Here is a 24984-nt window from a genome sequence, read left to right on the forward strand (position 1 = left end):
TGGGGCCGACCTGGTGCACGTTTGGATTTGGAGGATCCCTGCAGTGCGTTCTCTGTGTGTTTTGCTCTTTGCTGTTTTCTCCTGCCTGATAGACAACAACTCGGGACTGATCCTTTCCTTCCACTTTAATGCCCGCCTCTTTTTATGTTTATGTTTCCAAGCTGCCAAACCCGAATAATTTAAACAGATGCTGGTATCTGCCAAAGATGGACATGAATCGGTTCATTGGCCAGCTCAGAATGAGGACAGTTGAATCGGAGACTCTGACGGACCTCTGCCTGGTTTTATTCCGTACTGTTACATCTGCTTTTGATTTGTAAATAGCACCTGGATGATAGCAAGTTATAATGCTTATTTATTTGAAGATGCTTTTTTTTTTATATTAAGCACATTAATTTTAAACTGGAGCGTCTGAGATGGGCCCCAGAGGTGCAAGGTGTTGGTGTCATTCAGAGGTATTAAAGCTTTATCACAGTATGAATTACAAAAGTCCACCCAGATGAAGCCCCGTTCTCTCCTGCAATGCCAGTAGCTAGTCAACAAGTCCAGTGGGTTTTCTCCTCACTGCCTCTGAGTGGACTACACAGCCACTGACAGCACCTGAACAAAAGTGGCTCATGCCTTTGTTTTTAATATTTTTGTCCCTGGTTAAAGAACTTTATCCTGTCCAATGGATGGCATTCAGCTGTGTACCATGATCAATTTATCAAGGAAATAAAGGCTCTTGTGACCAGAGGCTTAATGCATTCTTCTAAATGTCAATCTCAAATTTGTCCATTAAAAAAAGTCCACTTTCTCCATATGCAAATTGAATAGGATTTTTTTTCCTGAGGAAAGTGACTTTTTCACCAATTTCATATGCGTTGTTCTGTTGTTTTCATTTATGATTGATCATTACATGTGACTTGCCTGAACTATTGGAAAACAAACTATAATGACCAAAATAGCCATGGCTTAGAACACAGTGGCTGGGCTGTTCAGTAGGAGGTGACAATATGACAGCTTTTCAGGCTTGGGAACTCACCAGACTGTTTCCTCCTTTAGGTAACAGACTCTGTCCCACGGCTCAACTTGTCTTTCACGTGGGAATTGCTTTTGTCAAATGTGAAGGAGTAAACAATAGCAATTTTATGGAGCCCCAAATGCTCTGAAAACAATTAGTAACCTGGAAGTTGTCAGCCCAAAGGAAAGAATAATCAATTGTATCTGGAAACTTTACCTATGGGTCTTTTGCCTGGCGTCTTTGTTCATTATAAGTCAGTGTGTTCCTTCAGGAAACTGCCTTAGTACCAGAGGACCTGGGGTGGGGGGGGCGGGAGGCTCAATTTTTACTAAAGCTGAGAAAGCAAATGAAATGGTTTAGGGAGTACTTTTGAAAAACATGGTGAAATGGACATGCAAAACCTATCCTTTCCTAGGGAGGGGAAGGGTTTAGTAGTTACAGAAGATGATTTGAAGTACTTCCGAGAGATAATTTGAAGAATTCCATAGAGAGAGTTTCAAAAAGGAAAAGAAAGGACTGGGTGGGTTTTGATTTTTGTTAGTCTTCGAGGTGTGGTGTAAGGGGAGGATAACGGGGAAATAGAGAAAGAACCAAGAGCCTGCTACGGAGAATGACTGAGATGGGGTAGAGGGTGTGAGGCTGGTTCCTCGGTCCCCTTTCCAAATGGAGAATCGGAAGTACGTATCTGTGGGACCTGGCAGATCTCTTGGGCTCGAATGCCGAGAAGTAAAAGGACCTGGTGGGGAGCAATCTTTGGCTGTTGATAACCAGCAGAAATAGTCCGTTCATTCTGATTTTCTCAGTTTGAGAGCTCCCCTTTGTTAAACTTTGGAAAGCAGCTATTTCCATCAAATAACTTAGGTTTAAAAATATGGGTTCAACGTCCCTTTCCTATTTAAAATGCCAAAGTAGATTACTATAAAGTGGGAATTGATTAAAAAACAATTCCTTGGTTGATTGGTCATTTTGAAACTTGCCAAAAATGAGAATTTTTTTTTTTCCAGAAATGGGTACAAAGAAAAAAATCATCATACTGTATGTTTCAGACATGTTTATATGAACTTTGTATTTCATTGAGAATTCTCTGTTCATTCTGCAGCCTTCCGGCTGCTTCTCTCGTCTGAAGTTTGTGTAGTACAGATAGGGCCTTTGGGAGTTCTGCGTGACGTTTATGTTAAAAGAAGATGCTCTCTTTTATATAAGCATTGTTTTCAAACACACCTGTCAGGGAAGCCAAATCCTGTCTGTGTTGATGATGTTACAGTTTGTAGCCATGAAAATAATTCGGGTGTGGCAGGCCATGTATTCAGACTGCCTTCTTCTAATAAGACCTATGGACAATGATAGATTATTTTATCATATTTAATGCCTGGGAAACAGTAAATGTGCCAGAGGAAGCTATTACAAGTATAACTCAGTGAACGGGGTCTGTTCTGAGTTTTAAATGAGGTGTGTCAAAGTTGGCTGTAAAAGATGCTAAGTAGTAATATGATACTGTTCCTTATTCTCTTGTCATGTTTCACTGATATGTCTGGGGTCTTGACTGTGTAAAAATGTCAAAATTGTAATGATCGAGCATGTAAGAATTATCAAAATGGAAGATTTTGATACATGGCTGCGTTTTCAATTAGGAAAAACTATTTGACAGACTGGACAGAATGTAAACCCAGAACTGTTAAAATGGGTCTGCCGGGGGGGCGCAAGATGAGACTAGGAAGGCTACACTGAAACAGGCCAAAGGATCGTTGCTATCACTCATTTCACACTATAGTTGACGAGTTTATAAATTAGCGCTCCTTCAAGTCTGTTTTGCCTTCAGATTGCATTTTGTATAAAATGTGAAAAGACTAATGATAAGCTATGGAAATCAAAATGGAATGAGAAATCTGTTTCTCCTAACAGATAGCCACCCTGCCATGTCATGCTATGTCAACATGTTCTCAAAGTCGTATGGTAATATACTTCTTAACCTGAGATTTCTCAATTGCTTTAATGAATGCTAATCCTGAGAGTTTCCCTGCAGGAATAAAAACAGAAAGGTTTGGGGACTCGGCAGAATCCTGCAGGGACATGGAATCAGAGCCATTGCAAGGTGTCATCTCTTAGAGCGTTGTAATCACTCCTAAGCTGCTTTCACAGTGTTAGTACAATAAGATGAGGAATGGTCAGAGAAAGCTCAGACTGTGTAATTGAAACCAGTGACGCAGAATGTGTAAGTGATGTCAAGACTATTTTGATTTGTCTTCCAGGATTTGCAACGAGTGGGGGGGGTGGGGAAGGATGACTTGAGGGGGGGGAAGGTTTCAGGAGTTGTCTTTACTCTTTGACCGTGGAAGCTTGAGTTACCAATCCAGCACCTGCCCAACTAGAATGTATACGCATCAGCAGGACTGATTCCATAAAAAAAAGAGACACGTACTCACGGGGGCCTTGGGGTACTGCTGTCCCTCTGTGAGATTTTAATGTTGTAATGTATTGCATCCTAATGTATTAAATCCATTTTGTTGTACTATATTGGTTGGCATTTTATTAAAATAAATTGTATCATATTTGTATGTTTTAAGAGAAAGTAATATAAAATACAATATTTGTACTATTATATAGTGCAAAAACTACAAATCTGTGCCTCTGCCTCTTGAATTAATCCTTTGTTCGTTTGCATTTGGGAAGGGATTGGAGGAAAGAGATAATCAATAAAGCTTCAAAGTTCAAGAAATTCTCCCACTTGGTCTGCTGCTTACAGTTTAGGTTACTGACAGCTGAGTGACACAAACACGCCCTCACATGTTAGTGAAACACAAAAATACAAAATTCGATTAGCTCATTACTATAACTCTCTGTATTTGTGTAAAAACTCACTACAAGCCGATATCCAAAATCATGTCTGTTTCCTTTTTAGTTCCTAAAATATCATGCAAAATCCTTAGGTTTTAGAAAAAGCTTCTCTCAAAGAAAGGAAGGAAACTAGTTGGCCAGGCAAAAACCTTGATATTGAAATCTAAAAATACAGAGTTGAGTTCTTGATTTTCCTGTGTTCTAACGGATTTCAATTTATCGTAGTAACCTAATAAAGAGGAAGCAGTAGGCTAACCATAGAGGAGAAATTGAGGGAATAAAATATGGATGAAAACTTACAGTTGAGTTTTGCTGTTTTCCTCTCTACTTTTAAAATGTTGATATGCATATATAATAAAAGAATAAGATTGACGAGTAATAACAATTCCCTTTCTTTATTCACTAGATCAGGAAGCACCCTACCTCCTACGAAACCTCAGTGATCACACAGTGGCTATCAGCAGTTCTATGACTTTAGATTGTCACGCTAACGGTGTCCCAGAGCCTCAGATAACCTGGTTTAAAAACAACCACAAAATACAACAAGAACCTGGTAAGAGATTTTTTTTCCCTCGTGTTTACTCTTTCTTCTCACCCTCTTCTTCCCTTAAAATTCCTATCACCTCCTTTCAGGATGTCTGCAACTACTTGCTGATAGACCTGCAAAAATGAATTGGGTCCTGGTTCATGCTTATATCACTTCCAGTGAGGGATACTGGAGTCAGTTCTTATTACAGACCATATTCCTACCCCTACAGAAAGATCCTTCCAGAATCTGCTTTAAATCGTGCGTTCAGGGAATTCCCTGGCGGTCCAGTGGTTAGGACTGCCGGGGCCTGGGTTCGATCCCTCATTGGGGAACTAAGATCCTGCAAGTCATGCGGCAAAAAAAAAAAAAAAAAAAAAAAATCCTGCATTCAGAGAGAAATGGTAAGAGCCCCTCAGAAAATGTTTCAGTTCATCTTGACAGCAGTGAAGAGTGAGGCGTTAGTTCCTCGATTGAGGTATAGCAGAGTTTTGAACGCCTGGCACAGATGAAGTTCAGAGTAGATTTATAGTCTCCTTAGTTCACTTTATAACAATTTCAATGATTCGGTAAAAAGAAGAATATTTTAAATTACATTTTATAATACTGGTAAAAAAATAATCTAAATTAATGGTCATGTTGATTGTCTTTCAACAAAAAAATATATTTAATACCAGCTACACTTAAATCCGCAAGTATAAACACTATTGTGTGCCTCATGACTCCATGGTTAAATAAGAGTAAAATGAACTTAGTTATAATTTTGATTAGTAATTACATTTCTATTAAAGATAAACTTGCCATTTATTTGCAACATCCCGACAACCTAAATCAAATAACCAGTAATACGGAGTCATCCTCCAATGCGAATCCTCAAAATGAAATCTCCATTTGAGTTTGATGCACAGAAAAAGGTTGTGGTAGAGCATCTCCAATTTTAACATATCTACAAATATCTTAGAAAGGCCTTACACTAAGCAGGTCCAAAACTGATCACATCACATGATTTTCCTCCTCTGGTACAGACAGCGTGTATCCATCATCCACAGCAGAGGTGGTCTCTCTCCTTCCCCCTCTTCCTCTAATCCATCAGGCTGAGCAGGTTGTACCTATGAAATGTGAACTGTGTCTCAAATCCATCCTTTCCTCTGCTTTCTTCTTGTCAGTCTCCTGGTTCAGGTGCTCACTGTCTATGTCCTGGACATCTGCAGGAGTCTCCCCACTGGCCTCCCTACCTCTCTTTTCTCTCTTTGCATCTGTCTTCCACACAACTAAAATGGTGCATCCCTGTTCCAAGTCTTCCACTGGCTCTCCATCACAGGACCCAGTTCAAGCATCTGACAGAGAAGGCCTTCAACAACGGGCCCTGCCTACTTCTTACAGCGAATGCTCCCCCGCCTTGAACTTTATTTACATTCTAACAATTGCCAAACTCTTGTAGATCGCGGCACACGTCATGCTGCTTCAGCCCCTATGCTTTTTTTGTTCCTGTGTCCCCTCTGCCTGGAGTACCTTCCCTTCATGGAATGCCGGCCCATCCCTTAAGACACTGGGTGTTTTCCCTCCTGAAAGCCTTACTCAACCCCTGCAAAGAGGAGGCAGGTCCTCCGCGAGTCTTTATTATCTAGGCGTATTTCTGTTCTCTCTTACTGAGTTGTTTTATAGTCACCGGTTCGTGCGAGTCTATTATCTATGCATGTTGCTACTGTCTTCCTGTATTGTATCATGAGTTCATGTGTGTGCTCTCTTCCTCTGTGTTTATCATCATATCACGGCCTCATCCTGAGTACAGTGTATCTTCATGTTATTTGTATCTTGTCCTTTTGTCCTCAAAACCTGTCATAGTGCTTGGCAACGAATCAATGTTTCGTGAATGAATGAACGGTTTTCAGAAAATCTTATCCTTAGCAAGTTCACTTGGTAGCACAAATGCCTAGACTTTGGGGGAGGAGAGAGGCTGCACCATAGAATTTTTAAAGCTAAAGGGACCTTTGGAATATCTTTAGTTCCATTTGAAGAGTAGAAAATGGAGGTGCAAAGAGGTAAAGTGATTTGCCCAAGATGACACACTATTAAGAAAGGTAGTTGCGGGCTTCCCTGGTGGCGCAGTGGTTGAGAGTCCGCCTGCCGTTGCAGGGGACGCGGGTTTGTGCCCCGGTCCGGGAGGATCCCACGTGTCGCGGAGCGGCTGGGCCCGTGAGCCATGGCCGCTGGGCCTGCGCGTCCGGAGCCTGTGCTCCGCAGCGGGAGAGGCCACAGCAGTGAGAGGCCCGCGTACCGCCAAAATAAATAAATAAATAAATAAATAAGGAAAAGAAAGGTAGTTTCATAGAAAATTCAGCCCTTGAAGTATTCTAGCAAAATAAAAGGATGAGTGAATATGTGAATAAATACTAGCTTGGGAAGCAATGTCTGTAATATGCTCCCCTTAGAGATTCAGAGTTCACATTAGTATATTAAAGACCCAAAGAAGTCCTGTACTGAAAAAATCAGGTGAACTGTGCTTTTAAGTTCTGTCTTCCCCAAACTGACTTGATCACAAAATATAATTTGTGAAATGTCGTACAATGTTGGATGGTTCTTTGAAAATAGTAAATTTGACTTAAATTCAGTTTTTGTCCTTTGGATATGGATTCAAGAATTAGAGCTGAACCAATTTGAAAGCTCATGACTGTTCTGGGATTAGAGGGAGAGACCAGGGAGTTACTATAAATGGAAAAATATTATGAGGTGTTGGGCGGGTTTGCATCCTAGCATTGTCCTCATGGGTCAGAGAATTTGGGCGACTCACTTATCCTTACCCTCTGAGCCTGTATTTCCTTATTTATAAAACTGAGATAATACTGACCACAGAGGAATGTGGTATGGTTGCAATGAGTTAATATAACTGAGCTGACCCATAGACATGGTTTAGTAAATACTATCTTCCCACCCACCTCCTCATCTGTATAGAAAGTGGCCCACGAATTGTCAGAATCTGTTGGAAGGTATCAGAGGGTTAATTGATAAGTCAGCTCAAATGTCAGACTCTAAATCTAACAAAGATGTCCTCCTCACAGCTTTCTTTGATCTTCTGAGGGCCAAAAGAAGAACATCTAAAAAGAGTTTTGTATAAATTCTTATAAAAAACCTTCCCTAAATATCATTCTAATATGCTATTATTAGCATTTATTGAGTTCCGCTATACTAAACTGTCAATTTTCTCTCTCTCTGTTCCCTTTATTCACTCTTTAAAACTACTATAGTTTTTTTGGAAAGGAATTTCTTAATTTTCTGGAGATAATCTCTTTCTTACATGCATTTATATGGTATTTGTAAAGTTTCATATGTAAGACTCCCATTTGAGGGGGCAGATTCAGCAGCCAATGCAACACCCTGTATGACTGTGACCCTTTTGTCCGTGTGTGTAGATATCTTCAAAAATATCACTTCTTTTAACAAATCTCTAAGTGAAGATTACAGATAACCAAAGTGATCATCCTTAATTAACTCACTGGTTGTTCCAAAGCTGATATAGAAAAACATCAAGATCACAGGCTGAAAAAGACTGAAAACTAGCTCATTATATCCTAAGCCTTTGGAAAGCTCAACTGAGTTTTTAAAACCTGAGAATAAACTGTGCATCCTTTGGAGACTGGAGATGCATCTTTTTTTTTTTTTAATTTGCGGTACGCTGGCGTCTCACTGTTGTGGCCCCTCCCGTTGCGGAGCACAGGCGCTGGACGCGCAGGCTCAGCGGCCATGGCTCACGGGCCCAGCCGCTCCGCGGCATGTGGGATCTTCCCAGACTGGGGCACGAACCCGCGTCCCCTGCATCGGCAGGCGGACTCTCCACCACTGCGCCACCAGGGAAGCCCGAGATGCATCTTTTTGTATGAAGCCTGGCAACTCAAAAAGAACCTATATACTGAGAGTATTTTGGTGACCTTGGATCATTGATAGGATCTGGCCCATTATCATTGTTCTTGGTAAATGACAACTTACTCGATTCCAAAGAAAACAGAGAAGAGAGTTAATGCTCTGGACAAGTGGCGATCAAACACCTGCCGAGAGAATTTAGGGGAGGGGAAATTCTTCTCTCCCTTCTCATTTCCTTTCAGGAAGACCTTTCCGTGGGGGCAGAGCCATTCTAGAGAAGAAATGCAATTTCTAGAAAGTTCTATGAAAGCCAAGTAGTAAGTTCTTGGGACAAGGGACATCAAGCAGGGACAGAAGAGGTCCTAAGCACGCAGCCCAGGGAAGCATGTGCTCAGGGGGGCAGAAGTCCCCTCCCCAGGGCACCCACGGGCGGACTCCCTACTGCCAGCCTCACAACCCAGCACACCTGCAGGCTTCCCAGGGCCTCGACTGCATGGCCCAACCCTGCTAACTGCCATCTACCCCCATGACTTCCGCCACAGCCTGCACTGGCTCGTTTTCTCCCCCAGCCTCTGGCCAGAGGAACCTCCTTTCACATCCCAGAGCACATAATCCTTCCTTCTCTCTGATGTTCGCTTTTTTTTTTTTTTTTTTTTACAATCTGTGTCACGTCGTAGAGCACATCACTTAGCTGTTCTCTGGTTTGACGTGTGCCCGTTAAAACCTTTGACGATAGATATACTATCTTCATAGGTTTTCTTTATAGAAAATAATAATAAAAATGTACTGAGCACTCACCAGGTACCCAGGAACTGTTAGGAGTTTTACAAATGTCTCGTTTATTGATACTTTCCACGACTGTCATCTGAGGGTAGGTACTGTTATCAGCTGCACTTCCGGGTCTCTTTTGACTTTGCACACTCTTGTTAGGTGGCCGGTACTATTCTAAGCTCTTCACTAATGTTAGTTTGTTTACTCCTCCTAACAGTTCTATGAGGTTTGCTAAATTATCGTGCCTGTTTGACAGGCTATGGGATGAGGAAGCAGAAACATAAGGGAAATGAGTGGCTCCAGGTCGTAGGGTTAGTGGGTAGCAGACCAAGGTTTAAACCAGAAGAGCAACTCTGAACGCAGAGCACGTGGAGCTAAATGCTAGTTCCCATCACTCAGAAGAGAACAGACACTAGTTTTAAATGACCTCGTGGGCATTAACAAGCATTTAAAGCAATGAATATTTTCTCATTTCCAACCCTTAAAGATTAAGCTATAAAAACTGTAGTTTATTTTTAAAATTTTATTTTTAAAAATGTAAAGCATAGGGCTTCCCTGGTGGCGCAGTGGTTGAGAGTCCGCCTGCCGATGCAGGGGACACGGGTTCATGCCCCGGTCCGGGAAGATCCCACATGCCGCGGAGCGGCTAGACCCGTGAGCCGTGGCCACTGAGCCTGCACGTCCAGAGCCTGTGCTCCGCAACGGGAGAGGCCACAACAGTGAGAGGCCCGCGTACAGTAAAAAAAAAAAAAAAAAAAAAAAAAGTAAAGCATATTAAAATATTCAAAGCATTTTAAAGAAGTGGACATGCCATATATAAAATTAAAAATTATTCTGAACCAAAATCCAGTTAGTTTTAAAAGGTCCAGAATTCATTCCGTATCAGCCCCACAGTCTTTTATTCATTCAGGAGACATCGTTAAGGCACTATTTTGTGTCTGGTGCTGTGCAAGGCTCTGCAAATACAGCAGTGAACAAGAAAATGAAAATCTGAATAAGCAAATATCTAAGGTAATCAGGTAGTGTACGTCTTTAAGTGAACACAGCTCCTTCAGGCACCAGCCATGTGTGTCCTAACTTACTATCATCAGGACAATGGGCAGCAGAGTTAATGAGCCTAAAAATGGAATAAGGTGAATTAATAAATGGGACAGGTAGAAAATGCAGCTCCATCACAGGACTAAAAGATCTTTAATACATTAGATAATTGAAAAAATACATCCTTTGTACTTTAATTTTCCTGCTTCAACACTGAGTGTACAGTAGGTTCTCAGTCATTCATTTTTAGTGGAACACATAGAATGGAAGAGAGAGAAAGAGGAAATAAGAGAAAATACTCAAAGAGTGATAAAAGGTAGGAGAACCTCCAGATTAGACCCAAGTAAAGAACTGGGATCGATTAGGAGGGACTGAAAGGGTGCAACGTGTTGAAAGAGGGAGGTGGTTTGAGACCTATTTACTTTGAAGAGACAAGTTAAAAGAGAACAGAGCCACTAAAGTGAGTATAATATAAAGGACCAGACGTGAAAGGAAAATGTGAAATGACCAGAACCAGAGAAGCACCACGAGAGCTCTAAGTTGGAGACAGATTCCATGACAGTGGCTGCTTTGAGTATGGTTGGATTCTTAGGGGTAGACAGACAGGAAAGCTCCTTGAAGAAACATTCTTTCTGTTAGGCTAACCATTTTAAGAATTTGCACCCAGACTTGGAACAATGGAATAAAGTCACCCTGGAGAACCTCTGACTCCCCGGAGTGTCTTCATAACTCCTCCAGCCACCTGCCCAAGGGACTGGCAGTTCCCCCGAAATGATCCAAAAAGTCACCTTTCTAGCTCACACTCTTCCCAGATTCTCCAGTGAGGTCCTAAAATGTTTAAAGCTGTGACGGAGCTGAGTAAGCACAGCAAGTGGGGCTGTTGGCCACTGAGTTCGTAGTGACACCGTAAGGAATCAAGATCAGTTTGCAAAGCAGAGGTGGCAGGAGCTGGGTCCAGCTTAGGTCTACACTGATGCCTGCACAAATCATCTCCCAGATGGGGGTACAGAGAAAACGGGGTTCCTGACAAAAGCCATTCAACTGCTGAAAAAAGTAAACCCTTCCTCTCTGAAAATATTTCAGAGAACAGAAGGCGATACTGACCTGAGATGTTTTTAGTAAAGCCCAGGAAACCATCATCGAAATTTCTAGAACAGCAAGACATTTTCAGAATATTTTAAGATTAAAGCAGTAGGGTTGGAACCACAAAGAATTTAGGAAGAATTAATTCCATCTCGAAAGAATTAATTCCGTCTCACTCTCAATGTTCCTTCCTAAGTGAGATCTTGGCCACTAGGACTATTTATCTAAGGATCTGAAAGGGGCATCTTTCCTGTCGTCACTGTGTCACTGACACCAAATATCTGTACCTGTAAGCGCATATTCAGATCAAGGTGACCTACTGTCCTAGTACCTGGGGGACAGAATTACACCTGAAGCGTCAAGTGGTTTTCATAGATCTGAGAAAGATCCTGAGGAAGAGCAGAGGAGAAAGATCAATGAGGATGTTGATGCCCCGGGATGATAAACTGACCGTCACTTTCAGGCTATTTTTGCATGATTTCCTAGAGTAATAAAATTCAGAAATGTCAATTAACCTTTTGCAAAATTTGAATAGTAATTGCCTTTTCTTTCTCATGAAATGTACCCTTATGGTGCAAAATGGATTAAGAAACATTGCAGGAAAGAAATGTGTATAAACATCCCAGGTACACACAGGGCAGCACAGGGGGAGCTGAGTGGGCTGCTGTTTATCATTCCCATCATGCACGGAGGCAGTGTGCTCACGTGATCGGCTCATCAGCCAATCACGTCATCCCTTCCTCTTCCCTCTGTGTCTTTAAGGTAAGGGGTTCAAGGTACCCAGACCAAGAAGGGCCAAGCTTCACTAGTAGATACCCCGGTAGCTCTTCATCCAAAACTCTTCTGCCAGAATATCTCAAGGTTTAGTTGTATCTGAGAGAGCAACGTAAGCGTGAAGGACACCCTGAACATAGCATAGAACCGAGGCTCAGCTCTTTCGTAAGGATAAACTTCCTTTTAGAAGTTGAGGGGAAAGGAGTGGAATTAAGGGGGGATCGGAGCTGGGGTAATAGCAGGGAAGACAGTTCGTTGGTTGGCACTGCCAGAGTTCAGAGCTACTAGCCCAACCCAGACAAGAGGACCCCCGACCCTAACCACAGCTCTAACCTGCTGAAAGACTGGAGAATTGCTTCCTGCGATTACTTGCTAATGCTTGGCTGGTTTGGTGGGACTGACGCATGTAGGGCAGCGGAGCTGTAGGGTTTACATCCAGAAAAGTAACCCGTGAGTAGAGGCCCGTTTCGTACTGGAAATCAGTAGAAGTTATTTATGGAGACTCAATCCTGACACCCCCAAATCTCTCTCTTGATCGTCAAGTTCCGCCGTATTTAGGTCTTACATGTACATACATAGCATCGTATCACATCCTAATGCTTTGCCCGAAGAAAACTACTTGGATGCCTTTTCCAGCCTATTATGCTCATCCCCATTCAGCCCAGAAAAGCCTCCCGAAAGCTGTCAGCCACAGCAGGACCCAGCTGAGGGATCACACATAAGCCGGCACAGACTCGTTCATATAAACAACAAGGTCCCCGGCAAGTCGTTTACGTTTGGTTGGGTGCCTTTTTAGAAGCTCTCTTGAATGTTCAAATGAAAAATTTAGAACATAAGAAATGGGAGAGAACTTGTACATGTGGGCATCACTTTAGAAAAATCCTCTCCCTTTTTAAAAAAAATTGTGGCAAAATACACCTAAAATTTACCATTTTACCCATTAAAAGTGCACAATTCAGTGACAGTCAGTATTTTAACAATGTTCTGCAACCATCACCAGTATCTAGTTTCAGAACTTTTGCATCACCTCAAATGGAAACCTCATACCCCTTAAGGCTCTTCCCTTCTGACTGTGAATTAACCTCCTTTTGACCTTTTCTGTGACCTCTTGTGACACATGGAACTGTACTTTGAGCATGGCCACGATCAGCAGTTTGTTTTGTCTGAAGAGCAGTCGATGTTTGAGAGACCAGTAGCAGAGAAAAAGGAAGGGAGATGCAAGAAAAAGAAGAGAGAAATAAAGATGGATGGGGACGGGGGAGGGGGAGGGCAGACTCCCCCAGGAGTCTTCCCAGAGACCAGCAGGGGCTGTGCCCTGTCCAAAGTCACTAACTCCAAAACTAAGAGCCGTGGTCTGGGCTCTTGGAGTGGAAGCGGGTCTCCATCCCCAATCCACAATTTCCTGCTTACACTGAAGCCTGGGTGACTAAAGAAAGAAAACTCAGACACTACCTGGATACGTTTTCTCCTCCATCTCTTGGCAAAATAATGAGATGAGGTTTTTCTATCTCACAAGTTCAGCATTTGCATGGAAACCCCTCCTCCCCCCAAGGACAAACTTGAAACAGCTTAACCAGGATCTAAAGTGACACATAGCAACGCAGCTGGGGTCACCACTCTGCCCAGTTCAATTAAGGAAAATATGCCAACAAATACATTCTCAGGTAAGCTAATCTGTGAACTCAGCCCATCACTTGCATGACTAAATCGCTGCTGAAAAAGTTAAATCAAGTAAATTCATTCCTCCTCCACCCACATTCAATCAAAACTTGATTTTTCATAATCTGCTACTAAGATCCCTCTCCCTCTCTCCCGCTCTCTCTTGCTCTCTCCCTCTCACTCCCTCTCGCCAGTCTCCTGAAGGAATAGGTTTTGGTTTGTCCTTTTATTGCTTTAACCCACAACTGTAAATTGCTGTGAAGCGTAGATCTGCTTTTCTTCAAAAATATTTTGTCATTCTATACATAGTCAATATTATAAAGTTTTGCGAATATATAAGTATTTGGATCCACAGAGCTTTTCAACTTTCATTCAGTGGCTCTTCGTTGATGGTAAAGAGGCCTACAATTTCATTATTAAAACTACTGTTATTTATTTTAATAAGTAATACACGAGTACATTTTCATTTTAAAAGCTCACAGAGTACCAAAATAGAATAAGCTATAAAAATTTCCCTTATGGGGAATGGACACATAACTGTTTCATGTGTATTTCATCAAAGATTTTTCCATTTTTTACCTACATATGTGTATATATGCAAATGTGGGACACAGATATATGTGAGGCAAATGATAGATGGGGTTCGTTCATTCATTCAACAGCTGTTTACTGAGAGCCAGCTTTGTGCCAGGAATATACCAGGCGCTGGAAACTAAACAGGGACCTTGAATTTCCATCCTAATGGAAAAGTACAGGTAATAAATTTAACAGACAAAACTGTAAGCCTATGGCATACAATCAGATAGTACTAACTACTGTGATGAACAAAATAAGATAATGGATTACAGTAGGGCTATGTGGGAAAGCCAGCATCTCTAAGATAAGTTTGAGTTGAGCACATACTCTGGGGTTTTTTTTCCCTATTTATTTATTTATTTGTGGTACGAGGGCCTCTCACTGTTGTGGCCTCTCCCGTTGCGGAGCACAGGCTCCGGACGTGCAGGCTCAGCGGCCATGGCTCACGGGCCCAGCCGCTCCGCGGCATGTGGGATCTTCCCCGACCGGGGCACGAACCCGTGTCCCCTGCATCGGCAGGCGGACTCCCAACCACTGCGCCACCAGGGAAGCCCACGCTCCACGTTTTGTTTTATGACTTGGCTTTTATCACAATATATCCTGGAGCTCTTTCTATGGCTGTACATATTGTCTGCCTCATTTTTTTAAGCAGGCATACTCTATAACATAGTATATGTTCCCACAATTTATTTAGCTATTCTCCTAACGATGGAAAAATACCTTCTTGACTTTAACCTCTTCTGCGGTGCCGTATTATTTCCTGCCTTAAAATGGTCATAGAAACGCTACTTCACTATTCACAGAAAGGCCACTTTAGGTGAATGGCTGTATCCTGCAGTACAAATTCATCCAACCTCATGGAAGGGGCTATGGCCAATCTGAACATACCACAAGAATTTATTGGGGCGGGGATGAGTGCATGTGTGTATATTACGTGTGTGCACACACACACGCATGTGTTTATAACTTATGGACATAAATAGTGAATAGCTAAGGTTTTATAGCTAATAACCGTAGAGTTAGCACCACTTGACATGTTTTTTAAGTGTCCAAATCATCTTGAACTACTTCATTGGAACAATAGTAAAGTTCACAGTGAAAGGGCAAAAAAACGCTTTTCACTTTTCAGTGTTTAGAAATACATGTGTTTTTGGCATAGTTTCAAGGTGCTCACTTCAACCACAACCCCTTCAATTCAACTGGTTTACAATTTCCTAAGAGCGTTTAGAAACTATTCTGTTATCATAACCCACTTTGGGAAGTTAAACTAGTAAAGCAATAGACATTATCTCAAATGAAAGAACCTTTGTTTATGGCTTTTCTCTTATTCAGTGATTGCATGGAGAGGAATATTATACAGCTTTTTCATCACTGTCCTTAATCTCATTCTTTTCTAAGAGCTTCTCTTCTTTCTCTTTTTCAAGGCTATAGAGCAAACAGCCTCACCACAGATCACATCGCCCATCACATCCCCTTTAGACCATATGTTTTAAACATCTCACAACTCTCTTCCAACTTAGCACATTATTATAAGGCTGCTTTTCACCATGTCTCAGATTATTCCATACTTTACCAACTTTCTTTTTTCTTACATCTGTAAAGGCTTTGCCACAAGGCTTGATCTTAGAGTGAAATTCTCAATAAAGAAGGAAGAAGCTGCGTGGTGACCATTTGAAAACATAGGACTCATTCATCTTTTTAGTGCTATTTGATGAGCCCATCATTCTTCATTTCCGAATTTTGTCAGCCTTTTAAATTTACTAAGCTTGGATTCCTCTTCCCCAGACATAGTTTTCCAACCTCCAAAGTTTGACTGGATATGTACTATCTCCTTTGTGGTGTTTGCGGGAAATCAATCAGACATCCTATCGCTAGTTTTCTTGGGTCACCTTTAACCATCCTGAATCTATATTTTCGCTCTTCTGATCCTTAATTCAGATACAGCTCTCAGCTACTGAATTTCTTTAAGAACTGCCAATCTAAAGGTATGATTACTTACTGTGTACCTAGAACTGTATACATCATCATCATAGCTACCATTTACTGAAAACTTATCATATGCCAACTTCAAAGCATTTATCATTTAGTTAGTGAGCCAAGACTATCATAAACAAAAATTACTTTTTTTTCCTAAACGTAACACTCATTCCCTACCATGAGCCAGACATTTTGGTATATTCTAAAGAAAAGGGAAATGAGTAAAACTTAGTCCTTACCTTTGAAAAACTTACACATAATAGGTACAAAGTCAACTCAAAAATATGCAACATGAATGGCATAAAATTCCATCAGATACAAATTAGCACCTCTGACTGAGGTAATCAAGGGAGGCTTCAGGGAGGAAATGTCATTTGAATTGGACTTTGATGGGTGAAGAAGAGTTTTGATCATGATAAATTGTAAGTTTCCATAGGAATTGTCATGATTTTTGTGGTTGGAAATTATTTAGGTGATCCTTCTGGAAGGAAGCAGGCCTACAATTAAATTACCTCAGCAACACAAAGCAGAGCATCACGTTTATGAGTTCTATTTGTTCTAATAACTGACACCCAAAGGGGAAAGACGAAATTCAGATAAAGTGACTCTTCAAAGAACCCAATACGATATGGGGATATACGCATATGTATAGCTGATTCACTTTGTTATACAGCAGAAACTAACACACCACTGTAAAGCAATTATACCCCAATAAAGATGTTAAAAAAAAAAAGAACCCAATGCCATTTTGCATAATAACAAAAATTACAACGTTATCAAGGAATAAATATAACTGAAGAACAATATATTTAAAGAGAAAATCCTAAAGCTATCAAATGACATAAAAGATGACCTAAGTAATGCAAAGATATTTGGTATTCTTAGATGGGAATATTTATTATCAAGTTGAACCATGTTTGAGCCATTTTATAGGTCAAAATACTGACAATTTCATGTTTCGACCTAAAAATAAATAGGACAATTTCCCCCAAATTATTACATAAATTCAGTGGAATTCCCATCAACATTCCAACAGTCCTTTTTACAGAATTTGACAAGCTAAACCTGAAATCCATATTGAAGTGTAAAGGTCCAAGACAATTTTGAAAAAGAGATCTCATACCAAATATCAGGATGTGTTATCAAGCAATCATAACTTAAGTTAATCATGGTTTAACTCATGTGGGACAGATAAATAGGTCATTGTGAACAAACAGAGAGCCTAAAAACAGAACCACAAATATATGGACACTGAGTATCTGACAGAACTAGCACCAAAACTCAGTGGGAGAAGAACAGATTATTCCATAAGTGAAGCTGGCATAATTGGCTATTTATACAGTAAAAGTTAGATTCTTTTTTTTTTTTTTTTTTGTGGTATGCGGGCCCGTCACTGTTGTGGCCTATCCCGTTGCGGAGCACAGGCTCCGGACGCGCAGGCTCAGCGGCCATGGCTCACGGGCCCAGCCGCTCCGCGGCATGTGGGATCCTCGCGGACCGGGGCACAAACCTGTGTCCCCTGCATCGGCAGGCGGACTCTCAACCACTGCGCCACCAGGGAAGCCCTAAAAGTTAGATTCTTACCTCACACGATAAACATACCCTTCTCCAAAAGAAAATCTAGATGTATTAAACACCTAAGTGAGAAAAGGCAAAATTCTTTCATCAGATTTTTTGGGGAAGAAAGTATATAAGGGGAATGAATAGTTTATGATATCAGAATAGGAAATATTTCTTTAACAAGTAACAAAAAGCACAAAGGATAATAGAAAGATTGATAAATTTGCATTAAGATTCTAAAAGCTTTTGTATTAAAAGTTCACCATAGGGGCTTCCCTGGTGGCGCAGTGGTTGAGAGTCCGCCTGCCGATGCAGGGGACGCGGGTTCGTGCCCCGGTCCGGGAAGATCCCACATGCCGCGGAGCGGCTGGGCCCGTGAGCCATGGCCACTGGGCCTGCGCGTCCGGAGCCTGTGCTCCGCAACGGGAGAGGCCACAACAGCGAGAGGCCCGCGTACAGGAAAAAAAAAAAAAAAAAAAAAAATTCACCATAAACAAAGTTTCAAAGACGGTTCATAGAATGGGGAAGACTTGTAACATATTTAACAAGGGCTCAGGATCCAAAACATATAAAGAACCCTAAAATCATTGAGAACAAAACAAATAGGCTAATAGGAAAATGTGCAAAGGACACAGAACAGGCAATTCACAGGAAAAGAAGCCTGAATGGCCAACCAAAATGGAAAAAGATGTTCCACCTACTAGTAATCAGGGATGTCACTTCACACCCAAAATTTTGCCATCAGTTAAAACACCTGATAACACCAAATACTGGTGAGTAATGGGAAAGGGGAGCCCTTACTCATTGCTGGTTAAAGTGTAAATTGGTATATTTTGGAAGACAATTTTGTAATACTTGGTAGAGTTCAAAATGGGTATATCCTATAACCCAGTACAAGGAGATATTGCATAACAAGGTACACAGAGCTGTATCAGATGTGCATTGTGGCCTTCTTTGTAACATCAAAAAAAAGTGGAAACTACCTAACTACCGTATAGGAGAGAAGTAGATTAAAAAAAAAAAAATCTGTGGCTTTTTAATATAGTGGAATATTACATGTCAGTGAAGTGAACTCCATCTACATGTATCAACAAGGATAAATATTAAAACACTGTTGAATAGTGTTTTAATATTTATTTTTTAAAAAATCCAAGTTAAAAAAGGATATGTACCATATGACACAATTTATTTGGAATTTTAAAACCCACAAAACAATATTATATATTCTATAGAGATACGCATCCATCAATATGTAGACAAAGTACAAAAACATGAGAATGAGGTGCACCAACTTTAGGATAGTGGTAGCTTTGGAGAGAGGGAGGAGAAGGGGGAAAGTATCTATAAATTTTTGCAGCAACGTGGATGGACCTAGAGATTGTCATACTGAGTGAAGTCAGTCAGACAGACAAACATCATATGATATCGCTTATGAGGAATCTAAAATAAATGGTACAAATGAACTTATTTACAAAATAGTAAGAGTCACAGATGTAGAAAACAAACTTATGGTTACCAACGGGGAAAGGGGGGAGGGATAAATTGGGAGACTGGGATTGACACAGACACACTAGTATGTAGAAAATAGATAACTAATAAGAAGCTACTGTGTAGCACAGGGAACTCTACGCAATACTCTGTAATGACCTATATGGGAAAAGAATCTTCAAAAGAGTGGATATATGTATAACTGAATCATTTTGCCGTACAGCAGAAACTAACACAACACTGTAAATCAACTATACTCCAATAAAAATTTTAAAATTAAATTAACACTTCAAAAAAAAGAGGGGTCTAAAGCAAATATGGCAAAATGCTGACATCTGGCTCTCTTATTGGTGAGCCACATGGGTTATATTTTTTCTGCACTCTTAAAATCTTTGAAATTACAATGAAAAAATTCAAAACTAAAAAGAGAGCCCTCCTTAATAGGTGAGCTCCACTGGTAGACCAGAGCCTGTATCATAGTGAACAGGTTGCATCAAGGTAGCAACAGGTTAAGGCATTAAAGAAACTAGGGGACGGACTTCCCTGATGGTCCAGTAGTTAAGACTTCACCTTCCAATGCAGGGGATGTGGGTTTGATCTCTGGTCGGGGAGTTAAGATCCCACGTGCCTCCCGGCCAAAAAACCAAAACATAAAACAGAAGCGATATTGTAACAAATTCAATAAAGACTTAAAAAAAAAAAAAGAACTATAGTTGTCTCCCCAAGTTTAAGTATGGGCAGAAGATTTGATGAATGGGGAAAAATAATAAGGGGATTAACTGGCCTGTTTATGTGAGAAGGGAAATAAGTAGCGAGAGTAGAGAATGAGAGAAGCGTGACGAGGTTTCTCAGGGGTCTGATGATGACGTATCCAGGTCTGTGCCTTTGTTGCTGTGCAGAGTGAGGCCAAGTCAGAAAGAAGAGCTGTGCTTGTTGATTTTGGACACTTTCTCACCCCATCTCTCCTCCACGTGATGGGAAGAGGGAACTGAGCCAGATGATGTCAGCTCATCAGCGTCCCTGGCACCATCCTCTCACCTCTGCAATTACACATCTGTCTCCTTGGGTGAAATCCAAGTCCTCTGACTTTATTTGATCATGCACGTTAGCCTTAATTTGGGATCTGAGTGATAGAAACTTGGTTGAGGCTCATGTCAGCTGCAGTGGAGACCACTGTGGGTAGCCAGATCGCTGCTCTTCCAAACGTTCAGTGCCCCGATCACCCACTCTCCAGCCACACTTTCACTTTCTGGGAGCGCCACTTACACCATATCTTGCACTTTTCAAAGCTTTCACTGAAATTATTTTTGTTGATCCTCATAGCAATACCGTGAAAGAGATAAAGCAGGGGTTTTTTGTTTGTTTTACAGATGGGGAAACCGCCCCACAGGGATTAAATGATCTAGCCAAGGTTACAGGGCAGAGCTCTCATGTTTTTTCCAGAACCATCCTGGACTCATCTCTGTCTATTCCTGGATCCAATAAAGCACCTATTTCTGTGGCTTGTTTCTACAAAGTGTCTGTTTCCATCTCTCCCCCCTCCACTTCCTTTCCCACCATCCACACTTAGAGCCTCATCACTCCTTGCCTGAATTACCACTGCTGAGCTGGACTTCCAGATACCACTTTTTCCTCATTCCAGTCCATCCTGCATTCTCCTTCTAGACTAAACTTCCTTAAACATTGCTCTCATTAGGTCATTTCCCTCAAAAATCTTTGTGACCCTCTCTTTCCTTCTCCATTGAATGGAAACTCCTCAGCCAGGATTTCAAAGCTCTCCTTAATCTGAACTCACCTTTTCCAGTCAACTACTCAAAACAGGTGCTTTGAAAATAAAAATGGCTACGAAACACATGAAAGAATGTTCCGAAAAGATACAAATTAAGACAACCATCATTTTACTCTATCAAATCAACAAAGTTTTGTGTTTTCTATTTTTTAGATGCTACTGGGAGGAAAGTGATGAAATAGTCTCTTATCCTCTGCTGGTAGAAGCTTTGACTGGTGTTATCTTTTTGGAGGGCAGTGTGATTATATGAATCAAGAGCTTTTGACCTAATAGATCTGTTTCTGGAAATCTCTCCTAAGGAAATAATCTGAAATTCAGAAAAATCTTTATGCTTAAAGATGTCATTGCACTATTATTTATAGTTATGAGAATTAGATATAACCTAACACCAAGCATTAGGGTACATGCATATGATGACTATATTCAAAGCATGTAAGGACATGGGGAATAACTTATGCTATGATATTGGGGGGCTGGGGTCAGTATTTAAATTTGTATAAGCATTAGGAGAAATCTTACCAACATTTCACTACTGGACTTGTTTCCTCTCTCCCAGCACACTATTTCACACCTTCTTCTCTCGCTTCAAACCTCCAAAATCACCTCCTCCTCAGTTTCAACAGATAAGTACCTCGTTTATTAAGAAAATGTATCACCAAATTGTCCAGTCTATGTCCCTTTACGCTCTGCCATTCTTCCTGTTAGACTCCTATCCAAGGCCAGTTCAGCCACTGAGTTCCATCCCCTCTCACTTCTTAAGAATCCACTCCTGGTACTGTTCCTTCTGTTCGTTCTCTCTCTCTCTCTCTCTCTCTCTCTCCCCCCGCCCTCAGATTATTCCTATCAGCACGTAAACATGCTGTAAAGTTTCACATTTCTAAAACGAATTCATTCCTTGACCTCGTGCTCGTCTCCAGCTACCCTCCTGACAGTAACCCCCTAACCACCTCTCCTCCATCACCTCCTGTCTCTAAGTGACAGTCATCATGCTTCTGTTCCCAGATGTCACTGAAACAGCTCATTGCCAAACACAGTGGTCTGTGATCTCCCTTCTTCGTAGTCTCACAGCTGCACCGAACGCAGCTCGTCGCTCTTCTCCATCATGAGCTCTCTCCTTGGTTCTAGGAATCACGCTCTCCTGGTTTTCTTGCAACCTCCCGGGCTACTCCTCCTCAATCCCTGCTGCTTCCTCTTTCTCTGATTTCCCAGGGCTCAGCCTTCAGGCCAGCTGTCATCTCTCTCCGGACTCACTTCCCATGAGCTTTGTTTCCATTCCCCTGGCTTTCCATGCCTCCCGAATGTTGAGTCCCTGCAGCCAGCTCTAACCCCGACCTCCTCCCTGGGCCCCCAATGAAACCTCACGAAACAGAACAGAACTCTTGATTTTTCTCCCTCAAACCTGCTCCCCACCCCAGGAAAGGTACCACCACCCTCCCAGCTGTTCAAACTATCAACCCTGAAGCCAGACTTTTATTTCTCTTTTTCATGTACCACATGCTAACCCGTAAGCAAACCTTCAAAAACTTCCCCAGCACCACCAATCCCTACCACTTCCAACAAACACAGTCACCCCTGGACAAAGCCACTGTATCTTTCCCTAAACAAGCTCCTTCCTGCCCCACGGGCTTTATATTTTTACTCCCTGTGCCTAGAATGCCCTTTTCCAGGTCCTCACCTGCTCACCCCTGCCCACCTCCCGGGTCTCTGCTCAAAACATCACATGCTCAGAGCCTCCTCAGAACACCCCATCTAAGGTAGCTTCTTCACCTTCCTTAATGTGTGACCTCCTTAACCGGGTCTATTTCCCTCACAAACGTTATGGCTACTTGAAGTGACATTCTTTACTGGTACTTCTCCCAAACTCTAATTTAAGCCCTTTGCAGCCAAGGACTCATTTGCCTTGCTATTACCGTATCTCCAGCATCTAGACTAGTGTCCAGTACACGGTAGCCCTCAAAAATAGTCATTATGTCAATGAACAAGCTGTGTAAAAAAGGCCACTTTAAAAAGACTAAAGGAGAACTGACCGGGGGTGAGATTGTAGGTTTGTTTGTCTTTTCAGATTTTCTTTATGCTCTCCAGTATTTCTCAAGTTTTCTATATCAGATACAGTTTTCATAATCAGGAGAATACAAACTATTTCAACGAACAAAATACAGCCTCTGGTCTGGTCGGGTTCAATTTATCCCGGAACAAGCACTTGGTGCGTGTTCATTTCAGGGTCTTGCCTTTTCTCAGTGGCCCCCCTTCTCCCATCACCTCTGATAACCTGACCTCAACTCAAGGCCCATATACTCCATGACGCCTTCCCTGAGTGGCCTATTCTTATTGAGCTCCTCCCCGGCCACACTTTACATTTGATTGGGTCCGCTGTGCTACATGTATGTATTCTCAGGCATCAAACATTTTCTGTTTGCTGGTGTGTGTGTGTGTGTGTCGAGGGGTGGGGAGGGAGAGAGAGAGACAGAGAGACAGAGAGACAGAGAGACAGAGAGAGAGAGAGAGAGAGAGACAGAGAGGGAGGAAGGGAGGGAGAGGGTGGGGGGGAGAGAGAGAGAGAGAGAGAGAGAGAGAGAGAGAGAGAGAGAGAGAGAGAGAGAGAGAGAGAGAGAGAGAGAGAGAGAGAGAGAGAGAGAGAGAGAGAGAGAGAGAGAATGTATGTATGTATGTATGTATGTATGTAGTGTTTGGTATGAGTTGATTTTCCCTCCTCGACAGACACGGTGTCTTAGCCTGCCCCTCCCTACCCCCCCAAGTCTCTGCCACAGGCTAAAGTACAGTCAGTGCTCAAATACAAGGGGCAGTACTTGCTATTGAAGCGACTGGGTCTGGAAGCTCCTTCCCTCGCACCGGCTCCACAGTAATACTTAAACCTGCATTTACTGAGCACCTACTACGTGCTGGGCAGTTGCTATTCGTTTTCCCGTTGATTGAGTAGGAACTGCTTTCACTGTCATTGTAAGACTGAGGAAACTGAAACAGACAGGTGAAGTAACTGGCCTAAAGTGACAGAGCTGTGCTGGGGAGGCCTCGATTAAAGCCCAGCCCAAGCTCTTTACCACTGTGACCAACGAAATGGGATTGGCTTTGACCACTGAGCCACGAATGTGCTTTCCATCAAACTGCACGCTCTCGGTTGAGTCCCTTAACCTCCCCAAACTTCAGTGTCCACGTTTGAAAGGTGGAGACGATAACCCCTTACAGGGTGGTTGTCGAGATAGGAATGGGGTGTCGGTCGTGCCTGACACACGGCGGGCATTGAGGAAATGGTAGTTATTATTATTATTAGATATGCTACCTCCTTGATATGTGCTCTTTCAAGTTGGGGGCGGTAGCCCCATCTCATTTCTTTCTGGCCTGGGTCAGATCTGCGTCTCCCAAGTAGGGGCTCAGAGCTATAGAAGGTACTACGAAAAAGCCTGGAGGAGAGAAAACAAATACGCAGCCCTGGCCCAGGTGAACCAGAGCCTGTACTTCCTCGTCTGGAGGCATAATGATAGGAAGAGGGTTGCGTTACAGAAGTGGCTGTTTTGTTTTGTCATCCAGGCTCACTCATCTAAACATCTCTCGCTCCCCAGGAATTATTTTAGGACCAGGAAGCAGCACGCTGTTTATTGAAAGAGTCACGGAAGAGGATGAAGGTGTCTATCACTGCAAAGCCACCAACCAGAAGGGGTCCGCGGAGAGTTCGGCATACCTCACCGTGCAAGGTAAACAACTGCTCCAGAGAGCGCGAGAAGCTGCTCAGACACCTATTTCCCTGTTTGTTGAACTTTCCACCTCCCAGCGTCCCACTGCCCCTCCAGTCTGTTCCTTTCCCTGACCTCCTTTTCCCCTCCCCGTCCCGCTGGGAAGGCCTGGCTGGTCCCCCTCCTGGCGAGGCTGAAGGTGAGGACACAGGCCACCGTCGGAACACAGTCTCTGTGGGGGGACAGTAGTTCCTGGAAGACAGGAGAGCCAGCTGCTGCCAGAGCCATGACACTGACGCACAGAGAATGACCAGAGTGGCCACACCTGTGAGAAAGAAATCCACACACTGGAAATTAT

The 24984-nt window shown here is 42.2% G+C and overlaps 1 protein-coding gene across 2 annotated transcripts in view; it reads left to right on the forward strand.

The window, feature by feature from the left end:
- Positions 1-24984, forward strand: part of FLT1 (fms related receptor tyrosine kinase 1) — a 170888-nt gene that overhangs the window by 97559 nt on the left and 48345 nt on the right. Inside the window, exons 14-15 of one of the 2 annotated variants that reach the window (XM_082675546.1) lie at positions 4245-4391; positions 24516-24647. In XM_082675546.1, the coding sequence (XP_082531672.1) occupies positions 4245-4391; positions 24516-24647 (279 nt within the window). Of the gene's footprint in view, positions 1-161; positions 3516-4244; positions 4392-24515; positions 24648-24984 lie in introns of those variants that run through there. The other variant, XM_082675545.1, reaches the window with a different exon arrangement.

This window comes from Grampus griseus (genome assembly GCF_964374135.1).
Source record: "Grampus griseus genome assembly, chromosome: 18".
NCBI lineage: Eukaryota > Metazoa > Chordata > Mammalia > Artiodactyla > Delphinidae > Grampus > Grampus griseus.